The 24,846-nt window shown below is 40.2% G+C and overlaps 1 protein-coding gene across 1 annotated transcript; it reads left to right on the top strand.

The window, feature by feature from the left end:
• The first annotated feature begins 132 nt into the window (after nt 1-132).
• On the top strand, nt 133-23,168 carry tshr (thyroid stimulating hormone receptor). The gene is made up of 10 exons (XM_051408933.1): nt 133-530; nt 8,433-8,504; nt 9,568-9,642; nt 13,143-13,217; nt 13,821-13,895; nt 14,629-14,706; nt 15,254-15,322; nt 17,373-17,450; nt 20,049-20,237; nt 20,712-23,168. The coding sequence occupies exons 1-10, from the start codon at nt 358-360 to the stop codon at nt 22,165-22,167; spliced, it is 2,340 nt and encodes a 779-aa protein (XP_051264893.1). The 5' UTR covers nt 133-357; the 3' UTR covers nt 22,168-23,168.
• Nucleotides 23,169-24,846: the final 1,678 nt, after the last annotated feature.

The following is a 24,846-nucleotide window of genomic DNA, read 5'->3' as shown; positions in this document are numbered from 1 at the left end:
AAACACACGGCTCGGGAGGGGGGGGAATAACAACTATTCTCGAGTGTAACACAAGAGTGCCTCATAAGTCCTCCCCTCAAGTTGAAGACCACCTCCAAACCCACCACAGAGCTGCAGCTGTCCGTCCTACAGCATCCCCACCTTCACAACCTCACAGAAACTCCAGGGGCCCTGCACACAGACAGCTGAGCATAACACTCCTGTGCAGCTCCACCTGAGGATTACACACTAAAAACAAACATCACAGCTCAGACTACCTCGCTTAAATTGATACACACATTTGTTGCTGTGGACACCAAGAGGACTAGGATCAGGTGGAGAACCAGAAGTCAGTCTGGGGGAGATCTTGCACCGACTATGCAGGTGATAACATGCGCGTTGTTTGCGCTCGTCAGCCTCCCTGTCAGCAGCACCGTGTCGGAGGCTGACTCCTGCCCTGCTGTCTGCGAGTGCTCTGAGTGGAAGACCCACACAATCTCCTGCTTTGACATTGATATTCTCCCCAGGTTTCCAGCAAGCACGGAGACACTGTAAGTAGGCGTACAAACGCATCTGTAAAAGCGATTCTGCTGTTATTTCGTGCATTTTAAAATGTAAAGTGCTCTTAACCCCGAGGAAAAATCATTATAAGAACACGAATATTCCTTCAAAGTGTTCCCAGAGGGACTTTGAGGACTGTCTGTGATGTTAAGTAGTCATGCCAAGATATTAAGGTATTTTTATTTTCTGTCTGTCACAGTGTTACTAACAGGCCATGTTCCAGTTATCAGTGAGACTTTTTTATTATTGATTTGGTGTGGAATGAAGCCAATCTTGAACTATATTAAAGGAACACTAAACTTATAAATAACTGATCATTGGAAAAATTAGCATTTTTTACCATATACTGAACTATTAATCTACTATTATAACAATATAATACAATAAAGCACTTACTTAACTTAAATTTCCCAGCAGGTTTTCCCTTAACGTCTCTGGTTCAGGTTTAGTACTGGTTTGTGATTTTTTTTTTATTCACCTCTTTAATTATCGTTTAAAATGTACACCACAATACAACACAAACCGTCCCTACGTTTTGCAATTGTACTGTATTTAAGATATGAGGGAAGATGACAGACAGTGAAATAGAGGAAGAGAGAGAAAGAGAAACCCAGATCAGAGGATTTCAATAGAAGGCTGTATTTGAACATGTAAAGTGTCCATAGTGCAGACGTGCTCTGTAGGTGAGAGAAATTTTGGAAAACAAAGGTGGATGCTCTTTAGTGCTTATTACTGCTCACTACTCCTCACTGGCCCTGCATTTTAGAAGGTGGTTTAGAAAAACAACAAACGTACCTGCTCAGATTTATTCATTCAGCTTCAGCCAAGCTAACATTGACACTATTCAGCTGATGGGCTCCTCTAATTTGCCAGCTATCGGACTACAGTATACACTATATGTAGTGATGTGGAATCACATTCACCCACTCTCCTTTCCAAGAACAAACAGTCTTTCCAGTAAGAGTAATACAACAGTATAATAATATTACTGACAGCTAGAGCTGCAGCTAATGATTCTTTTCAATATTGAATTTCTGCTGATTATTTTTTCAAATAATTGCATGATCCATAAAATAAATGTCAGAAAATTGTGATGAATCCTTATCACAATTCCCGAAAACCCAAGGTGATCCACGTCTTCTTTTACTCACATAGATGATAAATCTAAGATAAACAATAAAAAGTAACCTTGTCAATACAATTAGAGTGGAGAATAGGCTATTTTGTTTATGACTCTTTAGCAGTGGGAAACGAAACCAACAGAATTGTAATAAATTGACCCAAGCAACAGCTGATCTGTGTCCAATCTGTCGTGTTGTTATCTGAGACCCCAAAGAATCAGCCGAGAATCCTGGGAGCCGACATGATGTAATATGTCAGGGTCACCTCTGAAAAATGTATCGGGGCTTTTATACTTCCGAAATTGCCTAAGTAGGGTGAAAATTATGCAATAGAGAGCGACCAGTTTGCCATGGCCTTGAGTGATGGAAACACATGCCCTTCAGAGGTACTCCGTGGCTTGTATGGAAACGTAGAAGTGGAAGCATTAGAAAGAGTATTTCCATTTAAATCAGCATTCTTGAATGATAAATCAGACCTTGCTGTTACATTGTATAAATCGAACCATTAGTGATGTCATGAGTGGTTCATACGTGGTCGCAGCTATTGCGAATTTACGCTTTTTACTGATGACATTCATTGCCATGTTTGTGGCACAGTTCTAGTGATGGTAATGTTGGTCTGTCTGTTGGTTGGTGGGCCCACCTCTTTGGTCCAGACTGAAATGTCTCAACAAATATTGGACAGATTACCATTAAATTTGGTACAGACATGAATAGCCCCAGAGCATAAAGCCTACTGATGTCATTGTTCCCCTGACAGCGCCACCATGAGGGGGACATTTATGGTTTTTAGTATAGTGTCTTGACATCGTTAGTACAAAATTTCAATTTGAAAATGACATTTCCATCAGCCTTAGCTTAACTTTGTGCAAACTTTTACAATATAGGTTGACATTTTTGGAAAATGCATCAACAATTATTGGATGGTCATTGTCATTAAATGTGGTACAGTTGTTCATGGTACTCAGAAGATGACATTCATGTTGCCATCAGGATGAATTGTAATAACATTCCATGTATCACCATCATCAGTTGAAAATGTAATTAACTTGTCCTCAACTGCACTTTGTGTTTAATTCTAGTCAGATAACATGTAGAAATAGAAATGTTAGCCTGCTAGCATGCTAAACTAAGATGGTGAACATGGTAAACATTATTCCTTTAGCATTGTCATTGTGAGTAGGCTATTGTAACATGTTGATCTCTGAAAACAAAACTGTGCCTAAGTACCAGAGGTGGCAAAAGTACACACATTCTTTACTCAAGTAGAAGTACCAATACTAATGTAGGAAAAAAAAGCCTCCAGGAAAAGTAGAAGTATTGATTGAAAAAGTACAGTCTAAAATGTACTTAAAGTATAAAAGTAAAATAATACAAATAACTCAAAAAAATAGATGCGTTAAAACTAAAGTAACAAGCCTGTATTGAAAATGTAAGGTAGAAATGACAGATATTTGTTTAAAAATGTAGGAAGTAAAATCAAAAAGTCCAAATAAATACTTTAAAGTACAGATACCTGAAAATACTACTTAAGTACAGTAACAAAGTATTTGTACTTAGTTACTTCCCACCTCTGCAAAATACAGTGTCAAAGAGCTGCTAGCATGACTGTTGTTATTTAGATGGACTTGTAGCATGTACACCTCTAATGAAGCATAATGTAAGCATACAGGTGAGATTGCCTACTTATCGTGTGGATAACGATTTAACACGTGTTACTCTTACAAAAAGATTCCTCTAAAGCACTGATGTAGGGCTTGTTCATGATAATTTAGGCTAAGGAGGAGGTCCTGTTATTATAATCCTCATTCCTTTCTTACAATTTATTGGAACATCCCTCCATCCCAAACACCACTTTTCATCGCCTCCAACAGCACCCATCACATAAAATTATCTCCCGATCACTGCCCCAATTCACATGTGCACGTGCCCCGATGTCCCCTACGATTTCCTCACATTCCTGCCCAGAGTTTACGCAGAGCCCTCCAGAAGGATAGAGAGGAATGAAAGCATGCCACCAAGCGCTGAACTGTCACCCCTCGTGATAAAAATATCTGCCGAATAATCCCGAAATAGACTGTACTGAGCGGGATGTTCCAGCAGATGAGGCGTGAGGAGGTTTGATTTTGTTGTACACACACTGGGGAATGAATGACCCTGCTGCCCCAGTCAGGCGAGTGACGTCCAGTCCTACTGACTCAGGTCCAGCCTCATTACAGATTTCTGTGAATTGGACCAATGAAAACTCTTTTGTAGTGGCCAAGACATTAGCAGAAGTGGCATTGAATCATTGTCACACATAAGTCTCAAGCCTTTACACTCAACGTCCAACGTCAAGAGGCCATAGTTTTTCAAGTTCATATGGGTCGTCTACTAGAATTGGTTTACATGCTTCAATGTTCAAAGACACATTTTCTCATACTGTACGTTGCTGAAGCTGATAAGGATGGGTTCAAACAAAACGGATCTGGGGAATTATGTGTCGACTTGCTGGGAATTAAGAGCATCAACATTTTAATGAAAATTGAATTGATTTGTCACTCTTTTTAAGTGAAGGAATTGTTGAAACTGATTACATCGAAATCTTTAAGTAACACAAACTTTGGTTTAGGTTAAAAAAAAGAATCCTGATTAAGTCGCTTTTACTAGTAATTTTAACTTAGTTACAAAACTAGTTAAGTTAACTTAACTTTTTATTAAGTATTTTGTTTTCACAGTACAAGCTACTTGTGTTATTTAATTTACCAAATTTAATTAGTCTTACTCTGCTTTGATGTAATCAGTTTCAGCAATTTCTTTAGTTAAATTAACTTGTCTGGTTTTACAGTGTATTTTAGGCTTGGGGAAAGTATCGAGCATTTTCAGGTCAAAAGTCGAAGTGAAGTCACCAGTCACTGGTGTTGAAGTCCAAGTCAAGTTGCAAATTTAACTGAAGATTTACATGACAGGAACTTTGTCTTGGGGTCAAATAGCATGTGAAAAGTTAAACATTTCGGGAAATATTATGAGCTTTCTGAGTCACACGAGAACATTAATACCACTCTTGAGTGGTATCAATCTTCTCTCTCTCTCTCTCTCTCTCTCTCTCTTTCTCTCAGTAAGCAAAGTGTGTTTTCCAAAACTATTCCTTTTAAAGCCTTTTTTTTCAACAATGGTGGAGGTTTATACTGCTTTCAAAACCCTTCTTTGTCAATACAGTAATTCTAAAATGCTCCATTATGGGCAAAAACGTTGGGAAAAAATTGAACTTTCTGCACTTATTCTGTTATTAGCATAAGAGTTTAGTTTAAAATTCTGTTGTGGAGGAAAGTGCGTAAAAGTTCTATTCACAAAACAAAATGTGAATGCAAAGCAGACGTCTGTGTGTGAGTGTGCATATGTGGACACTTAGAGTTTGGAGTCCTTTGTGTGTGTGTGTACTTGTGGAGGTTACTCCATGTGTCACTGAGAGTCAGAGAGGTGGAAAGGAAAGCACAGACACGCTTAAAAGCCCGCGTAGCGTGACTCCTGACTGCGTCTGGACGATGCATTCAAATACAATATTTACCTTTTACAGCACATTTCTCAAACACCCAGAGAGTTCCATTTGAGAATAATTAAGAGGAAAAAAAGACTTCAAGGGAAAGGGGGAAAAACACAGCAGCTTCAGTCTTTCAAAAACCTCAGAATTTTTGGATTGGAGTTTAAACGTGATAACTTGTGATATTCGTTGTCCCTCGACCTCTCGTGTAATAAAACTGACTGATGAGTGAAATCCTAATGCTATTTCCTGAATGGTAACAGATGAGCACTGGGATTAATTGTAAAATAAGAAGTGGGACATTGAACATCACGAGATTACTGGAAATACTGACTGTTTCCCAGCTATTAATTTGTACCAATGAATCGTGTAATGGAAATTGTTACTGTTACTACACATTCTGTAATAATTAACTTGTGTATTTATGAGAAAACAAATGTAATCTTTTATAAAACCTAGAAAGAAAATAATGTACAGGATAAATCATTGTGCACCGACACCTGAACTAACCACTTTTCTTCCCACACTCGTAGGACACGAGATCAGAACCGAAAAATAACTGTCGTATCCAAGCATTCTGACTGAGAAGACAGTATTTCTACACGACAGGAGTTTACATACAATCACAGTGGAGAAAGTGCAGGTTGAAATGTGCAGCAGAATATGTAACTGACCCTCTCCACAAGTCACCACAGACCATTACACATCAAAATGTGACAGAGCCATAGTAAACACTTCTATGTTGTCAATCTAGTGCTGGCAATATTACGAATTATGTGGCTTCTCCCCACTTCAAACTCGATTCCCAACCTGTTTGTTTTCTTGGGTTTCTATCCAAAATGACAAATTGGGGGAGTACTTTTCTCCTTAAGCCTCCGAGATGGGCTCATTGGTCTTCTTCCTGCGCTCTTGAGGGAAAATGCATGCTGGTTATTTAGTTTGAACGCGGCGGGGACAACACCGAGGTTCTGACAGGGGTGTTTGGTGTCAGGGTCTGCTCTGTGTCCCTCTGTTTGTTTGAGTTTGTCAAAGTGTGTGCGCGGTGCTGTGCTCCTGTGTCTACTGACTGACTAACCCCCCACCCATGTGAGCATGATTCAGAGTCATGGACCAGATCTCAGCCTCTGAATTAGTCTATTGTTCCCCTGATGAACCAAAGGTGCATGGAGATGGTGGCTTTGGCTCAGTCACTTTTTATACCTGTTTCCAAATGGATACATACACTGTTGCCACAGGATGCAGTGAAACAAACACTGAATGTGCATCCTACTGCAGGGTGGCCGTGGAATATGACCTGACATCAACACATGTGGCTGCCATCTTAATCTCTTGCCTCTATTATTATGTTGTGATTCAGATCTACCACAACAAAATCTGCAGCAAGATCACAGGAAAGAAACATTTTTACCAGCATTGTAAAGGGGAAAGTGTCCACAATGAACTCTTCAATAAAAAGACATTTTCAGAGATATGCGCATGTGCATTTGTTGCTGAGAGTTAGATGAGATCGGTTATCACTTTAATTTCTGTATGTTTAATATTAATCTACAGCCAATTAGTTTAATAAACACAAGACTACAAAGAGGGGCAACCAGCTACTCTTTTCTGTCTAGTAAAATCCACCTACCAGCACCATTAACAAATTATATCTTGTTTGGTAAATCCGTACATGCTGAGCAGTTGGCGGAGACTCAAGGAATCTACTGCTCTCAGCCAAGAAAGAGTCTTGCATCTTGCATAAAACCACAAAATGTTGTTTTTACACAGTATTTTTACAGTATTTGTAAGGATTAAACAAATGAGATATAACTACCTGCTTTGAGCTTTAGAGGTGCTTTGGATAGAGCTTTCAACCTTTAATGCTAAGCTAAGATAACCATTTCCTGGCTATAGCGTCATATTTACCCTACAGAAATGAGAGTGGTATGATTTTCTAACTAACTCTAAACAGGTAAGCTTATTTACCAATAAGTCAAAAGTCTCTTTTAGAATTTGTTTGAGAAATTCTTTGAATTATCCAATTTTGAACAAAAATCTTGCAACAAGATAAAATGTTTGACTTGTGGGTAAAATGTAGGAAGATGAGATGAGATATAGATGAGATTCTTTTTCAGAAATTGAGATTGGTTTTACAGTGTAACTGTAACATTGGGTACTAATTTATGCTGAACAATGTGGAGGTGTGTTTCGCACACTTAGGTCTTAACTTTACTTTCTGAAACATTGTCCTAAACAGACCCAGACATTGTTTGATTTGGCTGCCAGCTCAGGTTCAGTCACATCCAAGTCTTTGTTTTTTTCCTTGTTCATAGAATAGGGGGATCTGTTTCATCATTTGCTTCAAAGAAAGCTTTCATTTGACTCTAAAATGTGTCATTGTTGGGGTATCCGTCTTCCCCCTTTTCTCCTTTCTTACCTAGACACTCTTTAATTGTATAGTATTATTGGAAAATTGGAAAGACAAAAATTATATATGGGAAATCTTTTGATTTTTTTTTTATAAGAGAACCACATTTATTACAAAGAGAGTCTTGAGCATTTCCACAGTGCTTTGTTAAATGTCATTATACTCCGAACATTTCCAGGTGCCAGATTTTAGCCTCGTCCATTCAGGAAATTGTTTGACACTTTGGGAAATATGACTTTGTTGCAGAGGGTTAGATGAGACGATTGATACCACTCTTATATGTGTACATTAAATATGAGGCTGTAGCCAGGAGATTGTTAGCTTAGCATAAAGTGAGTCAAAAAAGCGAGTTTGGCTCAGTCCAAAGGTAACAAAATAACACAAATGAACACGTTATACCTCATTTGTTTAATCTATACAAAAACTGAAGTGTAAAACAACACTTTGACGTGGGGTTATGTGGCAGACTGTTCCTTGGTCAAGAGCAATTGCCAGGCAACCGTTGGAGACTCAAGGCTAGGAAAAACCACAATGTGCCGTTATCACACACACACACACATACACACACACAGAGTTTTTTATACCGATACAACAATAAAAGATTTAATGTGCTAATTATTGAGGTGCTGGTAGACAAATTGTGTTAGCTTTGGACAGGCTTTATGCTAAGCTAAGCTAACTGACTGCTAGCTCCAGTTACATACCGTGCAGATGTGAGAGTGATATTTGGAGGAATTTATTCCTTTATAAATGTCAAAGAAAACCTTGCTAATGACAAAAAGTCCTTGAAAAAAGTAAAATGTGTTTGTGACAACTAAAATGTTCATCTCTATTTTTTAACCAGATGGCTTTTCGAGACCAGTCTGTCATCTGTGCCAGCGGATGCCTTTTCCAGCATGGTCAACATCTCAAGGATGTGAGTGCCCATTTATTTGGTGGGATTATTACATTCAAGGCTTGTACACTTTTCATTAACTGCTTTCCAAACACAAACCCTCCACAGTTGCTCTCATCCACCTGTTGTCTTTCAAATGCTTTGCTAAAAAAAAATGGGAAGCTATCCCAGTTCCAAACTACCCACCCCTTTCCTTTTTGTCTCCCACCCAAGCAGATGATATGCTCTCTGTTTAGTATCACCGCTGGCTCCTAATCACAGCTGGAAGCGCTAATGCGTTCCTTCAATAGGAATGTTGGTCCTTCAACCGCAGCGGGGATTGGACATTGGCTAGGTATTCCAGCAGAGCTTTTTGGGTGTGTGGTGATTTTAGACTCCCAGTAGAGGTGAAGTCTCTGTGTAGAGGTAAAATATACACTTGAGCCTTGATCCCCAGCCGCTGAGTCCGTCGTCTGCGTCCAAGTCATGCATGAAGGGAGACAGAGGTGGTTTTCTGTATGCCTAAAACAACCACAAGTGCTCACAGCCAATGTTTCCACTGACTCTTTGTTGCCTATCCAGATAAAATGATAGACTGCATTGTAGAAAACCAACAAAATATCAGTCAGTTCTCAAATGCAAGCTTTAGTTTGTGAACACTGAGGTATGTTTTATTAACAGAATATATGTTAGGTGTTTTTTTTTTTTTGTAGTAATTAAGTCATTTTTAAGGTTGCTCGAGTGCTAAGTTCATGGTTTATTTAAAGAGCATACTTGTTACCCAAGTAATAACAAATGGGAGCAGAGTGACTGATGACTGGGTAATGTATATGTGAGGTGCATACCTGTAAAATTACCCGTGACTTTGGAGGCTTTAGACGAGGTGGGTTGATAAATTCAGGAAAGAGTTGGAGGCTTTAGGGTCATTTTTAGAGCCACACACTCAAACTCATTTATGAAAACAGCTCTTATGTTTCGCTTGCACCCTGGCACAGTACCTTCATTCTTACAAGTTAGACAAATCTTCAAAAAACACCATTATTTTGATATTACAAAGACAATTAATGTAAGTTAGTTCAGTATAAGCTTTGTGTATTTCTTCTAGATATATATCGGTGGACATAACACTGCAGAGGCTGGAGAGGCACTCGTTCTACAGCCTGAGGAAAATCACCCACATGTGAGTAACTAAAGGAAAAGGGCACACTCTTTATTGATCGTTATTGATTAAGCTGCTCCTTTAGTCTCTGGAGAGAAAAATGCTTAATTTTGAACCTTGCCAGCAGCAAATGGAAGCAAAGAAGAAATACATTAGAAGCTTATTTCTCTCCTGCACACCATACTGCTCCTGGAGTGGTACAGAGCAGTTTTGCCTCACTGGCAATTTAACAAATAAGAAAAAAATGATCCTGCTGTGGGATTACTAGATGCAAATTAGATAAGAAACAATTCAATTTGATGAAATAACTTATGTGCACCATTATTACTGAGCCTGGTCTTAACAGACAGTCGGAATGAGCATGTTCGAGCAGAGAGGCCGAACAACAGCCTGTATTTGGCTTCTTTCCTCGTCTTCTTCATGCTCCAGCTCTCGTTGAAGCAGCTCAGGGGAAAAAGTCTAGCAAGGTGCACTCTATTCTCAATTATGGGATAGAGATTTATGGCTGAGTCTCCGGGTGGACCACACACTTTCCAGCAGAACACCTTCTAGCACTTCATATATTACTGCAAGACTTCCTGCCTATGTGAATGATTTGTTCCAAGTTACAGCATCTTGTAACACAGCAGTTTGTGTATACGCAATTTGTTTCCAGTCTTCAATTACTGTATAAAAATGTGAGCATGTGTTGCCGTTAGAGACAGTAACTATAATTAACAGCTACAGAAATTAATCTGACATGACTTGATGCATGTGTGCGTATCATTTTTATCTTAATTATCCTTCCTTTTTAGTCTTTACTTATTAGCTGCCGAATTCCAGACATCAAAATACAGACAGAAACAATAATTCAAACTGCCAGCTGAGGGTTGTATCTGTGTTCTGGTGGTGTATTTTGGATCTCCGGGGCCTATTTGCCACTGATTGGTGTGGTGTAGTGCCATACATCAGATAATGGCATCTCTCTCAGGTTTCCTTCAGGGTCAGACACAAATTAATGCTCTGCTTCCTGTTGGCTGCTTGAGGCCGACAGCAGCTGTGGATCCAGGACTGCAGTCGGAGCTGAGAATTTTCAGAGGGGGCTGGGTGAAGTTTGTATCATACCACTGTCAAGATAAAACACCAATTTTAAGAATTATATTTAGATAAATCTCAGTTAGTGTAATAATGATCAGCCTATACACATAGTTTTATAAAAGCTTCTGCATTCTTGCTCATTTGTGGGGAAAAACTCTGGCACAAAGGAAAGTGTGGATTTTTTTCTTTCAGCAGCAGTAGCAACAGCAACAACCAATATTTTATATTAACTATGAGTCAAGCAAATATGTGTGAATTTGAAAGGAGTCCCTCCTAGTGATGAATTAGTAGTTTCCCGCAGCTCTGAGGAACTTAATAGCATCGTTTAAGCTCATTGTCATCAAAAAGCAGCTGTTTTCAACTACAAAGTTAGCAACTAGCTAATGAACATACTGATGCATTTAGCAGCTAAAGAGCCAGATTTCCCCTCAGGAGTTGGTGAAGGAAACAGAATTAAAGGACCAGTCTGTAGGATTTAGTGGTATCTAGTGGTGAAGTTGCAGATCGCAACTATTTGAATATAGCTCAGACTTTTAAGGGAGTAAGAGAAACTGCTGTGGGCGCAAAACCCTCAAATAATGCAAACTGCCCTATCTAGAGCCAGTGTTTGGTTTGTCTGTTCTGGGCTACTGTGGAAACATGGCGGTTCAAAATGGCGGTCTCTGTAGAAGGGCACCCACTACCTCTGTAGATAAAACAGCTCATTCTAAGGTAACAAAAATTTAACAATTCTTATTTTATTATTATATATATTATATATTATACACTAATGAAAACACATATGAATATTATATTCCATTTCTGCTAATAGATCCTTAAATGTTACACACTGTGTGACAATGTGTGGAGAAATTCTATTATTCGGTCATAATAGAACCGTTAGCACAATTTAATAAAACGGTCGCTTTTATTTCAAATTTGTTCACACTTCGTGCCCCTTTGGGATATGAAATTAATGGTTTTGTATTTGAACAGGCTCTTCTACGTTTTTGTGCAGGCCGGGCCGTTTTCCTACGTGATGATGGTACTGTTTACACTGGCTACATGAATCTGATTCTGCTTTTTAGTGAGGCCAGATCCAAGAGCGCAGACCTTTTCAGATTGCTTAGTTAACCTGACCAGCCAAAGTCACCATGGCTGAAGAAAGAAAAGACCTCCCACAGAAACACAAACTTTATCAGTAGAAAATCCAAGTAAAAGGAAATCAAATTCCCAAAAGCTCTATTTGAGTTCAAATAGTTGATGACGAAGCAAACTCTTCCTCACCTCACCTCTTTGGCTCAGCCACCTCAGGCTACATCCACACCACTAGATTTAAATGATCTCCGCCCGGACCAGTGTTTTAGCACATTTTGAGAAATAATCTCCATCCATACTGACACGCCTGAAAATGCATATGAGCTTACCATTCACCTACACTAGGCATGCACATGGAGGTGAAAGGGGAAGCAGGACGAAAATAATGAAGCAGAGAAACGTGACTGCTCTTTACAAAATCCTCCTGTTAAAACATTGTCCATAGCATTGTGTATTTTTCTCTCCTTTCCATCATTGTATTTTCAATGTCTTTTTGTGTCTTTCTAAATATAGACAATATAACATCATTCTGTTGATGTTACGGTACAAACAGCCGAATTACCTTTTCTCTTTAATATATTGTGCCAATTTACAATATCTAGTGAGGCTAAGGCTAAACACACTAACAGCAGGCTAACCAAAGCTAACATATACTATGTCCTATATGTCCTTTATCCATGTATCAGTATACTTGTAGTCACCCAACACTTATTCACTCAAAGAACGTTTCGCCCTTCTGTTGATTAATTCTGTCAAGTAATCTGTGGCTTTAGCTGGGGGTAGTTTGATTTGTGTGCCTCCCAATACTGTGGCATCAGGTGCTTCCAATCAGGAGTTTGGTCATTTGCTCGACAGGCTATGTTGTGGTTATATTGAATCTGCTGATATGATATTTCAGTGTAGCTCTAGACCTTATAGAGCAGCACTGGGAAGATGAACCTTTCCCACTCAGAGACCCCCATTGACCTGACCGCGTCTGTCTCCTGGGCTAAGTGTGGTTTGCCAGGTGTGTGAAGAAGAGCCAGCACACACGTTCCAGGGCACCACATGGCTTAAGACAGCAGAGAGAGGTGTTCAGTCTAGCCCAGGGCGGACCAGAGTAAACACACTAATGAAACACTAATTGGACTCTACTTCCGGGCCTGGCTGTGTGCACCGAGTTTCCCTTCTCTTGTGCACTGTGCACTGGCATGCACCTTGTCTTGTTCTGTCAAAAAGTTTTAAGACAGTGTGTGTTTCTTAATGTGTGTCCAAATAATTTCACAGTGGCCACCACACACACTCTTGTCCTTTACTAATGTCCTCAATCTGCTCATTTTTATGTGGAAGTGCATTTTCAGTATGTTTTGCCTTGTCTGTTCTTTCAGAGAGATCCGTAATGCAAAAAGTCTCACCTACATTGACCCAGAAGCCTTTAAAAATCTCCCAAACCTCAAATACCTGTGAGTATTTTCGTTCTCATGTTCTTTAAAAAAAATCCTTTTTGTCATTGAATTCCACATATTGACAACATTATGGTAATCCAAAAAGATGAGGGGTGTATATTTAAAATGCTTAAGTCTGGTTATAATTTAGACATTTTGAAGCAGCATTGTGTGCAACAGTATGGGCAAGACTGAGTCATGCTTCATTTGAGTTTAATGCAGTGGTACAGGTCGACTTCAGAAAAGTGACTGCACACTGAACATTTTAGAAGAAATTCAACGTATTTGGCCAGAGAATGAAAGATGTCAATCTTACGCAAATTCTTGACTAGGCTAGAAAATTATAGGTTGTTGTTTCCCCGTTGCAAGTCAAAACTTTGGACTGATCTCAAGAAGTCCTCTAAGAATCCCTGGCTTGTAACCAGACAATTGGCCTATTTGGTGTCACACATAAATATGCCAGGAAATAAATTGGGCTAGCTATTAAATGATGTCGTCTACTAAGCTCATATCTTTACGACTGAATCATATACCATTTATTATAACATCTTTAAAGGAGCTGGTGTAGTCTCTGTTGTGTCTACTGTATCTCCTGACTGTTTCTATCCGCTCGCTATTTAGGGGGATTTTCAACACCGGCCTTACTTTTTTCCCTGACTTGAGCAACATCCACTCTAATGACATGAACTTCATACTGTAAGTTGATATAACTTCACAACTTTCAAACTAAGCACACTAATCGGTATTTATGCTCGCTAAAACCACTACTTGTAGCATTTTAATTTTAATGTCAGCAATTAATTTGTCAAATTAATTCAGAGCCATTACTCTAACTATCATAAACCGACAAGACTGTCAGCAAGATGATGAGGCATTATCAGCTTTTCCATGCACTATATTTTACACTGTTTAAGGAACAGAAAGATGGATGCGTTCTTCCACTGCAAAGAGAGCTTTTAGGTTTTCATGATTTTTGCAATGCCACAAGAAATAACAAATGAACGGGCAATGAACCAATATCACTTATATGTTTATCCTCCTTTGTGTTCCCCTGTAAGAAAAAGGGGCACAGTGTTGTAGGGATTATGGGAAATGTGGTCACAGTTTTGAGAAATGCTACCACTAACAAAACCACTTCCCTTCATAAATTTGATTCTGTGTTATTGACATACAAAATGTTACAGAAGCAGAGTTTGTACTTTCTGTGTGCATCTTTGAATCAGTCTGTCTTTCCATGTATCAACCCTTGTTCACATCTTTGCATCTTTGTGTCATCACTCTCTCAGCTCTATCTAATTTAATCTTCCTACTGAGCCATAATACTTGAGAATGCATTCATCAACTACATTCCTCCCTATGCCACTTTTCCAGTGAAAGGTATTTATTAACACCATTTCATTTCCTCTCTATTCGGTGTCTTCCTTTGCAGAGAAATTGTTGACCATCCCTACATCACTGAGATCCCAACCAACTCGTTCCGTGGCATCACCAGTGATGTGCTGACAGTGTAAGATATCTGCAAGAACAACCACATACATGCACACATACTGATATACCCATATACTCTACATGGATGTAGAAAACAGAAACTGCTCACACCTAATGGAATATCAATATCATTTGTACAAAATGCATAGAGGGAAATGTGAACTAGATAGAAAATGTAGTTAATACATAGAGTGCTAAACACTGGTATTGTCCTTTATCCCTTGCTCCAATCCAAACCTTAAAATAGCCATTAGAAGGAGTGGGGATTGGCCAAAATTACCTCACTTTAAAACCATGTCCTCACTCTGAACTCCCTTGAATCTCACAAAGATAGCAAAAACAAGCACACAGACACTCAGCAGGCAATCACATGTGTGGTTATGTTTGGGGGTGAGGGAAGAGGGATTGCAATTTTAATCCACAAAACAGCATGTAACAGAAACAGAAACCATCACCATAGAAGGTGAAATAAGTTGCTCCTACTTATCTTTGTCACTGCTGCTCAGTGAAGAAGCTTCGACACATGGAAATATTTGAATGTTACCATATACATTTTTTTGTTGCAGGATGCTGTACGGAAACGGCTTCAGAGAAATCCAACATCATGCCTTTAACGGGACCAAGCTAGATCAAGTGTAAGTATTTTATGTTATGTGAACTGCTTAAGCACCTTTTATGGTTAGTTTGATAACATTTGGGGAAATATGCATATTTGCATATTTTCATTTTTTAATGAGAGATAGATGAAAAGACTGATACCACGCCAATGTCTGAACATGGAGCTACAGCCAGAAGCCAGTTAGCTTAGCTTGACTTTAGCACAAAGACTGGAAACTGAGGGAAACTGCTGACATAGTAGCAATATGACCTACCAGCACCTCTAAAGTTGACCTATAACACGTCATATCTTATTTAATCCTTACAAAAAGCTGAGTGTAACAACAAGATGTTGTTTTAGTGGAGGTTATGTGTGGGATTATTGTTTTTCCCTCAGTTCCTAGCACGGATGTATTATTAGAGCTGGATACCGGACCCAAAGATTGTGTCTATTCAGTCTAATAAGAATTTTTTGCCTGCTACATACGCCGGGGTTATGCTCTCGCTGGTCCTGCCCTCAAGTTCCCCGCTCAGACCTTAGGCTTTACATTCTGATGACGTCATCAATATTTTATCCGCTTGTCATGGCTTGAGGAAAGTTTTACAAATATAAATCCTCCATAGATCAAAAATTCATAATAGAAAGAGTCATATTTGACTTGCAGTTTGAGGTGTCAATAGTTTTACAGACTCTCTTTTATGATGGTGGTTCATGGGGAAAATGCAATTTTCGGCCTGCAGATTAATTTTTGCTGTACTACTGTGAGTTACCAGTTGGACAAATTGGAAGCAAGGCTAAGAGACGGCACTGTATCGACTCGAGGTTATAAATAATACATCCATGAACATTATCCAACTATCTAACTCTCGGCAAGAAGGAGAATAAGCACATTTCTCAAAATGGAAAACTATTCCTTCAACAATTTTGTTCAGTAGTTTCAGACACACATCTGCTAATTGAGACACACTGAATAATCAGAGCAGTGTGTAGTTATGTGTGTATTAGGTTTAGGTGTTATTTTTCCACTTGATAAGCTTTCACTGTTTTAACAGCATTTTATAATTTAATTGTTAATTAGTCCCCAAGTTTTTATTTATGTATCTGGTACAATATCTTTCACTGGGACACCAAAGTCAGTCAATGTAAAGGTCTTACATATTTAAAAAAGAAATAGGTTGCTCAGTATTTTGCCTGGATTAAATCATTTCTGACATCTGGCATGTGTATTTCCTTACCCAAAATTGCACTACAAAAGCAGTGGGATCACAGTTGGGTCTCTACAGGCCTTCTCATATGCACTCAAAAAGGGCCTAAGCCCAGCTCTTGATTAGTAAGCTGCAGTTCTCATGGGAAAATATGTTTCCAAAAGAGGGTATCAGGAAGTCTGCATTAAGAGTTCCCCATTCCCATACACTCAGTGACACTGGACCCTAGATCTGTGTCAGACTTGAAGAAATCAATTTCACACTATTCAGTCGCCTCAGTTAGATAAATTACAAGCGAACGGGTAAGAATCGCCTCCTTGTCTCCTTTTGTCGCGTCATGTTTTCTTTCTTCTTGTCACCCCTTGGTCCGGAATCCTGCATATTCAGGATATGAGGTATTAATGATATTAATTTACGACCCCTCTCGTCTTTTACAACACCTACACACATCCCAGGTTCTTATAAGAGCCTAATTAAGCCATTGGTCGGTTACTAGTGAGTCTTCGCCCATGGGTGTTTGTGTTGGCGTCTGACCTGCTCTGAGGGGAGAACTGATCCCAGCTCAGCCTGACCAAGACAAACACACCCCTCACAGGTCTATTATCCGTATTAGATTTAAGGGATTCAGGGAGATGTGTAGTGAGGGTGAAGTGTGTTTAAGGAGTACGCCATCACATCTTATACTGTCTAATTTGAATCAACAACATGAGTGAGAGCTTTTACTGTCATGTTTCACCCCTGAAAAGAGAGAAAATAAACAGAGAAATGTGCAGTGATGAGGCTTGGGAAAATATTATGCCATGCCTCGCCTCCGTCAGTCTGATTGAAATGTGAGGGATAACTTTTCCCTTAATAAACTTAAATTTGTGCTTTCCTGTCCAGCGACCTTCACAGGAATAAGTATCTCACCAAGATGGATGAAAGGGCTTTCGCGGGCACCATCAGTGGCCCCATGCTTCTGTAAGTACCAGAAGGGCTGGGAATTTTAGCCTCTCTTATCAACTCTGTTTGCAATTACACACAATTATTCCACCACACATACAGTATCTTTTAATCTTGAACTTAATCATCTCAGTGTTAAACTCAGTTTTGTGACAGTTCTTTGCAGGTTCAATTTTTCTATTACTATTACTGCATAAAAAAGCATTCAAATTCTAATCTGTTGTCTAAACAAATGTAATAAATTGATAAAGTTGATAAATTGGATCTTGGTGAAGTATGGTTTTGGTTACATGCAGTGCTTGTAGCTTGAAACCTATAGCCTACGTTGAAGCAAAACTATGTAACTTTAAAAGAAGAAAAAACACACATATTCTCTTACAAATGAAATGTTGAACACATAAGCAAATAAATGCACCCTTGCTCAGTTTAATACTCTCAGGGGTCGTACGGCTACAGCCTTAACAGGTCTGGTATGACCAGTAGCTAAGGATAGCTAATGTTAGCAAGCTGGTGATAGATGTGTAACGTACAGTACTGATTCGCTGACAATACAACTTTTCTTTGTTTGTGCTACTGTTACTCTACGTTTGAGTATTTACTGGCTACAGTGTGTCCTATTACATGGGCAATATGGTTGCTTATTTGCTTTTTTAATTAGAGTTCAATGGAAGATCAATAGCTTTTGTACGGATTAGACAAACAAGATATAATGTGTTAATTAGTGAGCTTTGGAGAACTATTTTTCAAACATTTCTTTGGGGGGATAGTGAAGTTGGAGACGGAAAGTGCTATGACATGCAACAAAGGTCGTCATTTGGAATCTAACCGGCGACAATTGTAACCGTGCGGCCACGTGGCATGCGCTGTAAGCATTTTCCTACTATGGCTCTCCAGCAAACCATTCTTACATCAATAAATAATAGGCCTAGTTTGGTAATTTCATTATTTACACCATGTCAAGTTAGATTTCAACAATTTCCTCATCCGTAATGTGCAGACTAGATGAGACATGCCTGCGAAATGGGATAGCATATCATCAAAGACTAAAAATGATTCCTCCACAGCTGTGTCTTTGACCAAGAAATGTGAAACCCATTGTGTGCAAGCGTGAGAAGGAGAAACTTCCGACGTTTCTTTGATACTGTCGTCTTTTTTGCCATTCTCAAGGTTTTTAAAGCCGTGTCCCAATTTTTAAAGGTGTTCAATGCCAAAACCCTCTACCACAGCTATCTAGTTGCTGCTATGGCTCTGATCTAGCCATTAAGTGTCTGTTAGGTAAATGGGGTTCGTGTGCAGGTCTTCTTCCTCTGTTCCACTGAGGAACATGTCCTGAGTGAGGTCACCTCCATGAGGTCATGAGCTAAACATCTGGGAATGACAAAATCAGACTGACACAAAATCAGCCTGTGCTGGGTTTTTTTACAGCCTTACACAATGCGCCCCATGAGAGGAAAAAAGAGCAGAGGACAGAGAAGTAAGAACAGCAAATGGGACTAAAAAAGAACAATTGAGCTCTTAGCAAATATGAAATTGTTTGGCTTTCTGATATTTAATCAAATTAATCAGCAGATACAATGACTTAGAGGTTTAATGGGTTAGGAAACTAAAGAAAGCAAAAGAGAACTTGGCCTGTACTTGCCCCCTGGAAGGGGGAGTGGCTGGTGCTGAACAGCAGAATGTCCTGATAATGGGCTCACACAGGATGTTGGTGAGATTGTCAATCCCCTGCATGTCTTCGTCCCGATGAGGTTGAGCTGGCTTTGGCGTGACGGCTGAGCGCAAGAAATACCACATGTAATTGTTTAAAGATGATGAAAGAGTGAGAAGCTCACTCTAGGAAACAGATGGAGGGTGTTGTTTAATCCATCTATGAGCTCTCTGGTCTCATCATGTCTAGCTCCTCTGTAGATTTGCTGGTAGTACGTTTGTTCCAGTGTTGAAAGGTAGTGGGTGGTTCAAGTAGTAAGATGAAAGTCTAGTACTCAGTATTATTTATTAGCATTGAGTAAGTGCATTCTTGCATGTTATCAACTGTATCAGGGACATAGCTTAGCCCCATTTGTGACCTCAGCACTCCACACATCATTGCGTGATTCGGTCACATAACATTATTCCCAACATAAAGCCTAAAATCAAAACATTTCAGGGTATTCTCATGATTCCACAGATGTCATTTATCTGCCTGGAAGGATGAAACGTTTGCCAGGCGCAAAACCAACATTAAATCCAATATTTCCACAGACTACACTGACCACTGCCACAGCCTGTGCAGTGGACTTACGTACGTTCCAGCAAAGAAGAGCACAGCTGGATTTGAATGCTGGTTTTGACCCAGGCAAACATTTTATCATTCCTGGCAGAAGGCAACCTGCTGCTGGACAGCAGGTAAAGAAATAGTTTAGGGAAGGCCGATGGGGTCATGGAGTAAAGTATGCAGTAAGGCTAGGACGTAGCCAAGAATGATCTGATTATCTTATCATGCAGTGGAGGTAACCCTGGTGCCCTCTCCTTTTCCTTTTATCGCCACATTAACATTATCAGAGCCAAAAACAAAAATATATGTCAATGCTTCTAATGTATCTTGTTAAATTCTTTAATTTTCTTATTGTCTTAAAGAGACGTGTCCCTGACAGGGATCACCACCCTCCCGACCACAGGTATGGATACTCTCCGGGAGCTGAAGGCGCGCAATGCCTGGGCCCTCAAGAAACTGCCGCCCATCAAAACCTTCAAGCACCTCACCATCGCCAACCTCACCTACCCCAGCCACTGCTGTGGCTTCAAAAACCTGAAAAAAAAACGAGGGTGAGCTTTTGTCATTTCTTCATTTTGTGTTCGTCATCAAATGTACTTGTGAGAGTCAGAAAAGTCAAGTGGAGGCATCACCAAGAAGTGTGTCCCAAGTGTATAAAAGACAAACAGCGTCCAAAGGAATGCTCTAGTAGTCCGTTCATGTGGATGATCTACCACAGTGAGTGGGGCAGCTGCACTTGTATGGTGTGGTTTTTGGCAGGGATTGAATCAACTCTCTGACGTGTTTACCTATAACTTCTTACAGTTCTTCCATAATTAGTGTCACTCATTCCTGTTATTGTAGGAAGAAGCTTGAGCCAGACTAATAATGACTCTCAAAACAGGAATCGGTTTTCTTCAACTGGATACATAAATTATTTGATTTGATTTGACACTTCGTGCTTGTGTGGATTGAAGCCAGGTGTGTTTTTTCTCAAATGTAGGGCTACGGTATCTTATGCATATTTGTGCGTATGTGTTTTTCAGCTTTTTGGAGTACATAATCTGTAACCTGACTGCTTTCTACGACCAGCATCACAAGCGCTCTGTGGGGCCTCTTCGCATTCCTTCCCTCCAAGGGGAGAGTGTGGTGGAAACAATCCCAGACCAGGAGCCAAACGATGGAGGCCACAGAGAGTCCCAGGAAGACTGGACGAGAGGTGACTTCCACGGCAGCCTCCACTACCACGCCTACTTTGGGGGCCAGCCAGATGAGGATGTGGGTTTTGGAGAGACCCTCAAGAACCCCCAGGAGGACACCAGCCAAGACTTTGACAGTCGTTACGATTATGTGGTGTGTGAGGAGGGAGAGGAGGTGTCGTGTGCACCAGTGCCCGATGAGTTCAATCCTTGTGAGGACATAATGGGTTTTGGCTTCCTGCGAGTGTCAGTGTGGTTTGTGAGTCTGCTGGCTGTTCTGGGAAATGTGGTGGTGCTCTTGGTGCTGCTCACCAGCCACTACAAGCTCTCAGTCTCCCGCTTCCTCATGTGTCACCTGGCCTTTGCCGATCTGTGCATGGGGATTTATCTGCTGCTTATTGCCTCTGTAGACCTCCACACACGAGCCGAGTACTTCAACCACGCCATAGACTGGCAGACAGGCCCCGGCTGTGGACTTGCAGGATTTTTTACAGTCTTCGCAAGCGAGCTATCTGTCTACACCTTGACGGTGATCACCCTGGAGAGGTGGTATGCTATCACCTTTGCTATGCGGCTGGATCGTAAGCTGCATCTGCACCATGCAGCGGCTGTGATGCTAGGTGGCTGGCTCTTCTGCCTCCTCCTGGCCCTGCTTCCACTGGTTGGGGTGAGCAGCTATCAGAAGGTTAGCATCTGTCTCCCAATGGACACCCAGTCCACAGTGGCTCAGGTCTACATCTTGTCAGTTCTGGTCCTCAACATCCTGGCCTTTCTTGTTATCTGTGCTTGCTACTTCAAGATCTACTGCGCAGTGCACAACCCTCACTACCGTTCTGGATCCAAGGATACCAACATCGCCAAGCGCATGGCTGTCCTCATCTTCACTGACTTCTTGTGTATGGCGCCGATCTCCTTCTACGCCATGTCAGCCGTGCTGGACCGGCCACTCATCACTGTTTCCAACTCCAAGATTTTATTGGTGCTCTTCTACCCACTCAATTCCTGCGCCAACCCGTTCCTCTACGCCATCTTCACTAAGGCCTTCAGGGGGGATGTATTCATCCTCCTCAGTAAGGTGGGCCTTTGTCAGCAGCGAGCACAGTTGTTCAGAGGCCAGACAGTCTCGTCAAAGGGCAGCAGTGGGACATCTCAGGTCCGTAGAGACAAGGATAAGGTTAAAAAAGGTGGAAGTGGAGGCCAGGAAGAGGTTCCCATCCACCTGAAGATGTGCTCCGGACATACCTACCACCAAGCGGTCTGCCAGCAGACAAACCCTGAAGAGAGCCAGAGCCTGAACACGTGAGCCAAACACCAGCTCAAGGTACTAAAGCAAGACAGGTTCAGGTGGGAGAGGACAGGCCTTGAAGTGTTTGTGGACAGATCTGTTTGGATATTTAACAGAAAGCTCCAGTATTCTGTATCTGCTTCAATTTTCAGGCCAAGTTCATCTGTTTTCACAATTTCGGCTGTGATGATTTTATGGTTCCAGTTGTTGGAGAATATCATGTGTCACTGAAATACGAGCCAGACTTCATCTCACTTATAGTCCTTTGTATTTGGAGGGACTGGCTAGAATAGAACAGAGATTATTTAAAGGAAAATTAGTGAAGATAACAACTCAAACATACATATAGAAATATGAATAAAATCTATTTTTTCAGTAGCTTTAATTGTATATTAAGTATAATTTCAGATGATCTCTGCACAGTCTGGAATTGATATACAAGAAAATGTAACAGATTTTTTTAAGTACTTAATTTTCCTGTGATAAGAAGACCTTTCTGAGGAGCCCTATTTATACTTATTATGTTCAAGGACAGCCTGCTGGCTCAGTGCCGTTCACAGTGGAAACTTTATCCAGTTTATGAAATTATAAAAACACTGCATTTCTCTCTTAACATGTGGATCAAAACAGAACACATTGTATGCAATTTCGTGGATTTCTTTTTTTAACCTGAAACTGAAAAGTAAATATGGACAATAGTACTTGACTATGATGCTGGAAAGAGTGTTTTCACAGTGCAAGTTGACTGTGTATGTGGCTTACACATGTACCAAATTGATCATATAATTTTCTTAGATTCATAAAATATTTGTGTACTTTAGTTCTTTATGTTTTTGTGAGTTTTTTAATGTAACCAAATATTGTGACTTTCACTTTTTTCATGTTGATCCAGCAAAGCAGTTTGCAGAGTTGCGTCCTCATCTCCCGAGAGCATGTGATCCAATTACAAAAGTAAACACAAGATATATTTTGATTATTAGCAATTTTCTACAAATTACAGACAGGTATGATAATCACAAGTGTATACTGTTAAAGCCTTGTCTCTCCTATGGAATGTCATGGTTGTTTTTTTTAGCATGATTGTGATATTTTTCCATCCTCTTACGGAAACAAGTGACTTATACAATCAGAAGAGATAGCTTTGCCTTCACAGGGAGAGCTTAAAGCAAATACAGCTGGGACACGTGTGAGCTGCACCGCTGTAACTTGTGCGATATTGAGCCATTATGAGTTAAAGGACACCCTCTGGCTCTGCCAATGGCAGCTTAACATCTGGTTAGCATTTCATCTGCTGGGTGACATTTTTTTCAAGGAACTATACAGATGAACAGGGGGGACTTTCCAGGAAAGAGGGATCATTTCAGACCTTTTTTAATTTTGCTTGCAAAGTGGTCGTGAAGATATTTGACCAGACTGCTGGACAGTTTGATTCAGTGTGAAAAATATAGCACAACAATCCCAACTCTATATCACTGTGAGTCTGAAATGGTCGAAACCTCAAAACTGGAAGGATTTCTCGTTTTAAAGTTGAAAAAATTAAGAGTGGCATCTGCTTGCTGTGTTCCAGACTTGACTCACATTGTAAATTCCTAACAGACTAACAGGACATCATTTTCAGTGAATGTTTTCCACAGCTTCAAGTCCATCTCCTCCAATCACCCATTAACAACAATCCAGTGTGGACCCTTCAAATGCTAAGCACACAGAGCTGGAGCATGATGTGCCTGGCTGCATTTGTGAGGGCCTCCTCCCTTCCACTGCCAGTTAGTGTTAACTCACAGTTTACAGTTGTTTCACGAGTGGGTGCATGTCAAGGTTCATAAAAATCAAAATCACTGCACATTTGCGTGAGTGACACACAAATCCTTTGTTTTCTCAAAGCCATCGGGAATTATCATACAAGATTTATATATATATATATATATATATATATATATATATATATATATATATATATATATGTAGAGAGAGAGAATAGTGGGTTGTGAGTGTCTGGGTCCGCAACCAATAGACAGGAAGGGCCGAACGAACTGATCGAGACTGGATTTGTTTTGACATTCTTCATGTAGCTGCTTCTCAGGCCTGCCTGATCATTCCTCTCCCGGTATTTCAAATAAACCCATCTCTGAGCCGTTCCCCAAATAAGCAGGGAAGGGCCAGACGATGCCCCTCGCTAACACTAGATTAGGTTGCCAAACTCAAATACAGTGGGAAAAGAATCATGAATAGGACTGAGGAGCTGAGGTTTCTGTCAGGATACCTAGAAAAGCCTTGGCTGCTCAGAGGAGGTCAAAGTCTTTAAGTATCCATACAGCTCTTGTTCCTGGGAACATAAAATCCCTGCATTTATGATGTTCCTTACGTTATTCCACGGGCCAGTAGGCATGGATGGTCCTCTTGAACAGTCAAGTCCCCCTCTCACAGAAATCTCTTGATTAACTACTAGAGCGAACCATAAAGTTGAAGTGAATAAAAACATTTGTTCCTGTGTTGTTGTGAAAATGGCTCATCTCTTCTTAACAGTAAAATGTAGGACACAAGTTTATATTATACTTGTATTTTCACCAAACATTTAATATACAGTTAAGCAATCTACATCCATGCAGGACAATAAAAAAATCCCACTGTGTTTTATCTATTTGTGTAGATGTCTGGGCCATTACAAAGTCATTGGAATTGCCCAGGTGGAGTGCATGG

Source organism: Dicentrarchus labrax, unplaced genomic scaffold (assembly GCF_905237075.1).
Source record: "Dicentrarchus labrax unplaced genomic scaffold, dlabrax2021, whole genome shotgun sequence".
In the NCBI taxonomy this organism is placed as follows: Eukaryota; Metazoa; Chordata; class Actinopteri; family Moronidae; genus Dicentrarchus; species Dicentrarchus labrax.
This window is presented reverse-complemented; position numbering and strand designations above follow the sequence as displayed.

Bases quoted from the DNA above. Each gene is read 5' to 3' on its own strand.
- tshr (XM_051408933.1), top strand. From the start codon at position 358: ATGCAGGTGATAACATGCGCGTTGTTTGCGCTCGTCAGCCTCCCTGTC. The intron at 14,707-15,253 runs GTAAGATATCTG...TTTTTGTTGCAG, and splicing joins ACCAGTGATGTGCTGACAGT to GATGCTGTACGGAAACGGCT. The intron at 20,238-20,711 runs GTGAGCTTTTGT...TGTGTTTTTCAG, and splicing joins AACCTGAAAAAAAAACGAGG to CTTTTTGGAGTACATAATCT.